General features: G+C 42.8%; 1 protein-coding gene across 1 annotated transcript; it reads left to right on the top strand.

The window, feature by feature from the left end:
• Positions 1-2,208: 2,208 nt before the first annotated feature.
• Positions 2,209-9,207, top strand: LOC137422551 (neurofilament light polypeptide). Its single transcript, XM_068109278.2, has 3 exons — positions 2,209-3,528; positions 6,658-6,782; positions 8,917-9,207. The coding sequence occupies exons 1-3, from the start codon at positions 2,551-2,553 to the stop codon at positions 8,975-8,977; spliced, it is 1,164 nt and encodes a 387-aa protein (XP_067965379.1). The 5' UTR covers positions 2,209-2,550; the 3' UTR covers positions 8,978-9,207.
• The last annotated feature ends 757 nt before the right edge of the window (positions 9,208-9,964 follow it).

The following is a 9,964-nucleotide window of genomic DNA, read 5'->3' as shown; positions in this document are numbered from 1 at the left end:
GGCGTCCCGTCGTAGTTGTTGCAGTCGGAGATACCAAGTCGCGCCAAATTATTCCGACAGATGCGGAGACCTTTTCACCCCATACCTGTCAGACAGCGCGACGGCCATTGAAGACCACGCGGACATAACAATTTTTTATTTCCTGAATAATTTCCCTGTGCCGAGTGAATTGAAATTGTGCAAAGAATATCAAGTCTATCTTCTGCAGAACAATTTATCAAGGAACATTTTGTGTTTTTGTGCAGGAATGACAGAGACATGGAACCTTATTGTGGTTCCTTATTTCATTTCCGCATGAATTGTTGAGTCGATAACTTCCACATGATTAATCAGTTGAGTAAATTTAGAATTGAACCTGCAGCACGTTATCCTTGTAACAGAGTTAGTTGTATCAGGCCTGGTCCTTAATACTAGGTCCATGACAGTCACCGATCATATTTAGGGTAGTGGTGGAAATAGAGGTGAACGCCCAAAGGACTGTATTGGTTGGTGGCTTTCGCCTCACCTGCTCACTTCAGCAGCTCACCATTCACTCAGCAAAGACGCACAGACTCAAAGGAAATTGCTGCAGGTGAGGCTCCTCTACATTTGAATGCCCATTATTGCAATGCTCCTCCACAGGGTGACCTAGTTGCTGCAGGTTTAAGTCCTAAACTCACTGCTAAATGAAGGTCAAACAAACGAGTGAATTTGATGCTTATGGTAAGCCGTTTCACGCAGTTCCTTTAGGATCTTCATCACAAAGGATGGAGTATGTGATTGTATAATGTATAAGTATAGAAATATAATATGGTACATTGTGTTTTGCAGTGACGAGCGACTTGATATCGTTGAGACATACATCAGAACCAAGTGTATCTGTCTCTTTCTGTGCCTTTCTCTGCCTCTCGCATCTCTAGGCACACCCAATGCGCAAAATTATGCATTCCGAATGAGGGCCAGAAGGTGGCAGGGAGAAAGATTAGATTAAGAAAACTGAATTAAAAATAGAAAAAAAAACACGTGAAGGGAGGAGGAGAGCGACAGGAGGGTATAGGGATATGTGGAAAGAGTGGGGGGGGGGGGGGGGGGATAAAAGGAGATTGGAATGAGCAAAGAGAAAGGGCATACGGTAGAGATGATGGGGAATAAATCATAATCGCCATTATTGCCCAGACCAAGGTAATAAAACAGAATGTGCCTCGAAAATCAATGTCTGACGTTATTTTCACAATTTTTACACCGCGCACACCTCGGTCCACTCCACACAAAGTCATACATATAATACTGTCACAGGTAAACTGTAGCAAATATCAACTTGTAGTTGTACCTAATCGCCATATTAACGTGCATATCTCAGTAACATAAGTATAGAAAAGCATAACGACAGGATTTATCAAGTAAAAGTTGACAAGGGTATACTAACCGTCATAGGAAGGAAAATAGGGCTGACGTTGGGGCGTTAGCTTTTTGTTGCGGGGAAAACAGAGGGACTTGTGTTGCTCCGACAAAGGGTTAATGACCAAGACATCGGATTTAATTTGCTTCCCAATTGTGGCTAACACAACTTTATCATCTTCAGTTGATTTTAAAAAACCTATCGGAGAGGTGTCCGCTCACTCAGACAGTATATTCCCAAGCCATGTCCACTATTCCAACAAATATGGATGACTTCCAGTGACCATGTTCTGTCTGGTGATGGTATACCTGTCATGTTCTGTGAGCTGCAGGACGTGGTCTCGGAAAAGGACATTGTACATTATTGATGGGAAATTATGGAGAAATTGTTCTGCCAGACGCTGCAGTTTTCCATGATTGTCGTTTTCCGCAATGCGGTAGTAGCAGGGATTCATTAGCAAGTCTGGTCCAAAAGAGAAAGATCCCCCACTCCACTACCCCCACCACCACCACCACCACAACCCCCTTTTCCCCATTGCATTGAGAGACGTTTCTTTTTAATCCGCAACAAAATATAAAAATGTAACTTTTAAAAATTCAAATTAAATTTTAAGCACAAAAGTTGTGGTTTGCCCTTTATGATTTTGACCTTCATTCGTGACCTTGGATGCATGGTTTGATGGTCGCTCTCAGAAAATGCGAATTCTGGTGTCCATGCGCATTCGAGCCCAGATGCCATGGGGTTGCGACGTGCGCTGAGCCATGAAAGTAGAACAAAGGTGGTTGATGGAGAAAACGATCGATCGAAGCGAATGCACCACACCCTGCAGTGAGTGCAATGCGGCATGTTGCAGTGAACGCGCATGGAACAAGCTGGGGTTCGGAGCACAAGCCCCCGGATTGCCAATTACTATTCCTCCAACCACATCAGACCTCTGGGGCTCCCTCCATCCTCAGGATCACGCAGGGCCTTTGCAAGCACAGCAATTGGAGGCACCGCCCAAATCATTCGGCCATGTCGGGAGTATAAATAATGAGCTACGCTTTGCATTGCTCCATCCTCGACCCTGCTCTCTAGATTTTCTTTTCTCTCCTTCGAGCATCCTACGTTTGCTTATCACTCATCGCCATTACTGATCTACATCCGAGGTCCTTCCCATAACAACCGTCGCCATGTCCGCGTTCAGTGACCGTCGCTCCGTCGTGAGCTTCAGCAGCTCGTATCGTTCGCAGCCATCGCGACGAGTTTCCCCGGCGCCGTTGCGATTCAGCAGCCAGAGCGGCCTGTTCTCCATGCCCGCTGCCGTGGACACCTTCGACTTCTCCCAGGCGAACACGCTCAACAGCGAATTGCTGTCGCTGCGCGACCGAGAGCGCGAAGACCTTCGGGGTCTGAACGACCGCTTCGCGGGTTTCATCGACCGCGTGCACCAGCTCGAGCAGCAGAACAAGCTCCTGGAAGCAGAACTCATGGTGCTGCGGAAGCACGAGACGGAGCCCTCGCGTCTGCGAGACATCTTCGAGCGCGAATTGCGAGAACTGCGCGCACAGGCGGACGAAGAGCAGGCGGACAAGATGCGGCTCGAAGCGGGACGAGATCAATTGCGTTCGTTGCAGGAGCAGCTGGAAGCCAAGCTCGAGGAGGAGACCCACCAGAGGGAGAACACCGAAGCGACCGTGCAGAAAGCCCGTGAAGAAACGGAGCACACCGCTCTGCTGAACGCCGAGCTGGACCGCAAGATCTGTTTGCTGCTCGACGAAATAGCGTTCCTCAAGCGCCTGCACGACGCCGAGATCTCGGAGTTAGTGCCGCAGATCCGCTCGGCGACAGTAACAGTGGAAACGGATCAGACGACGCGACCCGATCTGTCCATAGCGCTGCAGGATATCCGTTCGCAGTACGAGAAGCTGGCGGCCAAGAACATGCAGGTGGCCGAAGATTGGTATCGAACCAAGGTGCAGGTGGTCACCGAAACGGCGGCGAAGAGCACGGAGACCGCACGGTCCATCCGCGAGGAGGGTTCCGAGTACAGGCGCCTCATCCAGTCACGTGGATCGGAGATCGAGGCCATGAAGAACATCAACGATTCCATGCTCCGGCAAATCAAGGACCACGAAGACAAGCATAGCGAGGAGATGTGCAAACATCACGTAAGGCGATGCACGGGGTCTGCTGTATCAAATATCCTTATTAAGCCGCCTCCTCCTATAGGATCGGCCGATAGGGGGAGGCTGATACCTGTTGTAGGGTTTCTATCTACATACAATTTGTGCACCCAATTGTTAATGGCTAAACCACCATTTAGGTTTTGCCTTTGATTTTCTACCTTCACTGCCACAATTTCCAACCTGAGCCGGCTGGGACTTTCTGAATGACATTTTACATCAACAATGGGAAAAGAAAGTACATGGGGTTGACAATGCATTTTGACCTTGACCTACTTTTGAGGTCATGACCTAATTATAGATATTTTAACATTTCTCACCAAAACTCGACTAAGGTTTATCCGATAAGAACAATATTGCCTTCTCTAGATAGCATAGGGTAAGGCGCATTTAAGCTTCATTTACATCATACCCCTCCAGATTAAAGGTCAAGATCTTACACCTCTCGGAGTACGAAACCACCATTTAGGTTTCTTTCCCCCCTTTTTTTTCTGCCAATGTCCAAGGACTTTTGGAATGAAATTTTGCATCAGTAATGGGAGTACAAACTATGTAGGGTTGACATAGTTTTTGATCTTGACCTAATTATGAGGTCATGACCCAATTATACACATTTCGTATTTTTAACCAAAACTTGACCAAGGTTTGTCTGATAAGAACAGAATTGCCTTCTCTAGATAGCATAGGTTAAGGCGCATTTAATCTTAATTTACATCATACCCCTCCAGGTTAAAGGTCAAGATCTTACACCTCTCGGAGTACGAAACCACCATTTAGGTTTCTTTCCCCCTTGTTTTTTCTGCCAATGTCCAAGGACTTTTGCAATGAAATTTTGCATCAGTAATGGGAGTACAATGTATGTAGAGTTGACATAGTTTTTGATCTTGACCTAATTTTAAGGTCATGACCCAATTATACACATTTAGCATTTTCACCAAAACTCGACCAAGGTTTCTCTGATAAGAACAAAATTGCCTTCTCTAGATAGCATAGTGAAAGGCGCATTTAAGCTTAATTTACATCATACCCCTCCAGGTTAAAGGTCAAGGTCTTACACCTCTCGGAGTACGAAACCACCATTTAGGTTTTTCTCCCTTGTTTTTTCTGCCAATGTGCAAGGACTTTTGAAATGAAATTTTGCATCAGTAATGGGAGTACAAAGTATGTAGGGTTGACATAGTTTTGATGTTGACCTAATTTTAAGGGCATGACCCAATTATAAACATCTTAGTATTTTTCACCAAAACTCGACGAAATCTCTGTAGATAGCGTAGTGCTCAAGGCTGAACAGTATGAAAATACAGAAGGGTCACCCGTTATTTTAATGGGATTTTCTGCTTGTAACCATAATAATAGGGGTTCCTTTGCAACAAACCTCAACGCAGGAGGAGGCCATTATCCCCATCAAGCCTGTGCAATGGTTGTGTGTCCATGTTCTATCCCTTTTAAATGTTGATCAAGCGAAGAAACAGCACAAACCATTTTAACGTCTTTGGTATGACTCTGTCAAAGTCAATCTATTTAAATATTTATTTTTCGAGAAAAAAACAAAAAAGTAGGCCACTGTGTACTGGTACATTGATCAAATTCCAGTTTCATATCTCCACTTGTCCGCAACCCTTCCCAGGGGTCACCTAAACGTTTCAGGGTCCAATTGCTTTATCAGAGTAACACTGGTGTACATTAAACAAAGGACACGTTGATGCATCACTGTTTGAAAAACGTGGATTCATAAACTCAAACAAGCGATCAATTCATGCTGGGAAATGCTGAATAACCCAGCTGTCAGAAGTCGAGCATGTATGTAGGTTTTTTGGAAGTGTTTGGCAAAAAGGTTCATCGTCCCAAATGTGTCGAATTTATCTTAAAACTCCATTCTGATGTGTGCCCAGTAGAGGGTGCACCATTCATGAAACATTCGCTTCACCCGTACCCAATGGGAGGAGTAAACAATCTATATTAAGGTAGATCTGCATGTTGAAGCATGTATGTGCATGCGTGTACCCACATGCCGATCTACTTTCATATAGATCATTCATTTTTAGATCTACTGTAATCTATATACACCGGCAAGGCTGTACAACGTTTGATGCTCAGTCATGTTACCTCCACCACCGAAAGGTGGATGGAGGTTATGCTTTCACCCATGTTTGGCTGCTGTTTGTCTGTCTGTCTGTTTGGCTGTGAACAGGATATATTAAAAAGTTGTGGACAGATTCAGACGAAACTTGGTGGACAGGTTGGATGTGTGACAAGCAAATATTGACTCAATTTGGAGAAGATATGAATCTGGGTCCGATAATTTTTTAAGTGATTCTTCACCATTGAGAGATGGGGCCAAAAACGATACATAGCATGATATTTCAAAAAGTTGTGGACGACTTATGGCAAAACTAGGTGAATGAGTTGGGTAAGTGACAAGAACAAGCGATTAGATTTTTGGTTAAGGTCTGGATCTAGATCCGGCCTATAAGTGGGATACAAAACATAAACTGTCCAGAATGGTGGAGGTACGTTCTCTACCAAGTGTTGTTCTCCTTTTCTTCTATAATCACGTGAAAATTAATTATATGTGTTTTGCATATATACGTATATATATATATATATATATATATATATATATATAATTATTGATTACATGTAGTCTTTTGGGCTTCATACAACAGCCAAATAATGGGTAGTTATAAGCATAAAGTATTCTGTAGCTTCAATATCAGAGTGTCGGAGTGGCGACCCATCCAGGATTTAAATCCGAGCCAAGATACTGCTTCCCCAGAACCGACGCTCTGTATCGGACATGGTATTGTACATTAATTTGAATATCATTTAAGAGGAGCTAGATGGTGTGTTCAGCAAAAAAAAGAGTAATTGTATGAATAATTAAACATTGATAATATTGAATAAAATAAAAATAGCTAGTAATTGAATTTGTGGACGATATTGAGCAAATGAATGTAAAGCATGGGATACGGACACAATTGTAGAAATAAAAACGAGCTGCTAACAATTACAAGACATATTTATTAAAGGGTTAGCTTTCTTTTCATGTATCTTTCAAAAAACACCTGTACACGTTAGGTTTTATGTATATGTTTGCTATTCTTTATACCGCAGGACAAAATCAGTGAAGTGGAAGAAAACATCAATGATGCCAAAAAGGAAATGACTCGATACCTCAAGGAGTACCAGGACTTGCTCAATGTGAAAATGGCATTGGATATTGAGATTGCCGCTTACAGGTATGCTTGATGGGTAATAATGTGTCAACAAGACTTTATTTATTTGGGATATAAATGAATGACTAGAGGACATGCAATAAAGCTTGCTACCTGAGATTAATTTTTTTTAACAGGACGCCATTAATCTATCTTTACATGATTTCTTTTAGTTTCATAGAATATAGATGCATAAGCCTGGCGTTGGCTAAGCGGTTAGGGTGCCGGCTTGGGATCCCACAGGATACCTAGGATCCTGGGTTCGAATCCTGGTCGGATCGCTGAACCAACGCCAGGGGGTTGACTCAGCCTGCCATCCCCCTGAGGTCGGCAAATTGAGCACCAGCTTGCTGGGATGAATGATCCCAGCGTGTACCCCAGCCCAGAACAGGCACACCGCATCCCCGCACATCGCAAGAGCGCGACCAAGGGCTGGCGCCAGGAAGGGCATCCGGCCATAAAAACATTGCCTCAAACAGGGAACCATGATTGTCATGGGGCCCGCAAGGCTAACCCCCGCTCTAGCGGGGAAAATGGCCCTAAAACGATCATTCATTCATTTTTCTAGTTTCATATAAACCGATAAGGCTGCAGACAGAGGATGACAGACAGACCTCATTCGAATGAAAAAGAAAGTTTTGTAGTACAAATTATTTTTAGTACATGGCAGCAGACCAAGAGGAAAGCCACCAAAAAGGTTGATGGACTGCATCAAGGTAGATTGCAGTGCCAGACAAATAGCGTCACTGGCGGAGGCACAAACATTGACTCAAGATCGAAATCTGTGGTGACAGATCATCATTAGGGAACAGGTGGCAGGACTGGGAGCAGCAGTCGCTGTCGACGCCATAGATAGATAGATAAATAGATAGTAGTACATCACATAAAAAGTGCATTATAAAAGTAATAAGGGGCTGGGATTACAATTTATGAATAAGCAATCAATTTCACGATAGAAATTGTGAAGACGAATCACATAATATGGACCACCTGTTGACGAGGAAAGCTGCGGTAGCTGCAAATTCGAGTTTCACACTTAATGTATAACGAGCTACAAGTCATGAGTCTCAAAGAGTGTCATTGGGGGCTCAAAACATGGAATGGCTCTTGTTCAATGTTTGTTATTTTAGTGCCACTTACGTGGGGTGGGGTATTATATGCAAAAGCAAAAGCATCATACAAAAGTTTCTTAGAATAGCCTGGCACACCAAAAAGAGGTATAACGAAGTGAACATACAGTAAATAAGTATATATATATATATATATATCAGAAACTGGACGTATGTATGAAGTACTTCAAATATTTTGTTTAAATTTTTTTTGCCATTAAAAGATCTTTCAAATCATTTTGCAAGCAACACTGCAACAAGAAGTCTAGTGTGTATATATATATATATATGTATATATATATATATATAATTCTTTTTTTTATATTTATGAAAGGAGCACACTGACCCTATGGCATGATGCTGACGTCAAACATGTGCATAAATTAGCTGACACATCACCTCCAAACTCGGAGGTGTCAGTGTAGCACTCAAGTCTTTGCGGACTGAGATTTAAAGCCCCCATGATCACAAATAAATGAAAGCAGAGATGTCGATCCAGACTTTACTCGTGTTTGAGCTCATCAGGACAACATACTGCCAAATTCTTTATTCGTGACCATACTAAGCTCATTTATAAATAAATACAGATGGAACACCCTAAATGCTGCACGACTTGTTGGTAAACAAGTGTCATCTGCCACACGAACATTAGTTAGGAGGTTTGGAGTCATTAATAATAATTTTAACGAAAAGAGAACACTGACACGATGAAAATTACACTGACGTCATGCAAATCAAAATATATACATATGCATATATATGACGTATGTTAAACAATGAAGATGAAGGTAGAATTGTTGCATTGAGATATAACCTTGTTAAATACATATATTTGTATGTTTGTATATATATATAATGAACTACCCTTCCCCATCCCCTCCTTTTCTCACTCATATCCACCTCAACTTTAAAACATTTCACTCCTATTTGTAAAATATCTTGCGAAAGGTTAAACTGCCAGATGTTCTGCAACGGTCAAGCGTTATGCAATACCTGTTTGCCATGACACAAGCCATATTTTTAAACACGTGTTCTGGTTATTTGTACAGGAAACTCCTCGAAGGTGAAGAGATTCGTTTGACCTACTCACAGACTCCATTATACCTCTGAGAATCCTACGTGAAGATGTTTGCCGGTTTTCCTGTTGTTTCACAGCACTGCTTGGCGACCCCCACACCTCCCCTCTTTTCTTGCTTGCATGACAGTAATTGCATGGAATATACAAAGGGAGACATGAAAGTGAGATGGATGAGAAGAAGTTGAAAAAATAATAATGATACAATTCATTGGATTTTCCTTCGTGAATGTTATAAACAACAAATAAAGAACTACTGCAGCATAAACAGTGTGGCTGTATAAAACCTGGCAGATCTATCTGTCAAATAGGGGGGTTTTGGGATTATATGGGATTTGATACAGCGGGAGGGCCACAGAACAACAACAGCACCAACAATCAGATGAAGAGCAGCATAAATGCAGACAACAATCCCATGATGATTGGGCTTAAAGCGACACCCTCTGGAACATACGTGACATTATCTGACATGGCAAACACTTTGCGAAAAAGTGTACTTGTCATAGGGCCCAATGGAAAAAATGGAGGAGTTGGAAGTAAATTTAGATGTCGGAAGCAGAATTGAAAGACATCGTTAATGTGCCTACAAGTTTGGTTCATCCATTTTCATTTTGTGTGCAGTGCATCGCTGTTGCTTTGCATCATTGCTGAGGGTTCGTGGCTGCTCTGTCACTGACGCAGTGCCCCCTGTAGGGTTTAGCAGGAATTTGGCCAGGGCGCTGCCAATAGCTTGCGTACTCTTCACGACGGACACCATGGGATCTTTAACATCCACCAAATAATGCTAGCAGATGGAAAATGCAGCTTGGTGATGATGCGCAAAGCAATGAGATCGGAAACAAAACAGACACCAACCTTTTACTTATACAAGATACAAAAGAACATCACAAGCAATCAGGAAGACATCCTCTCAGCACTTTTCAACCCAAAGAGGTATGGGCCTTGAGCATGACAGAAGTGAGCTGTGGAGTAATGCACTAAAGTGCGGACATGAAAAACGATTTACCAAGAAGTCGGTATCG

The sequence above is a fragment of the Myxine glutinosa genome, chromosome 2 (assembly GCF_964187855.1).
Source record: "Myxine glutinosa chromosome 2, kmMyxGlut1.1, whole genome shotgun sequence".
Classification (NCBI taxonomy): domain Eukaryota; kingdom Metazoa; phylum Chordata; class Myxini; order Myxiniformes; family Myxinidae; genus Myxine; species Myxine glutinosa.
This window is presented reverse-complemented; position numbering and strand designations above follow the sequence as displayed.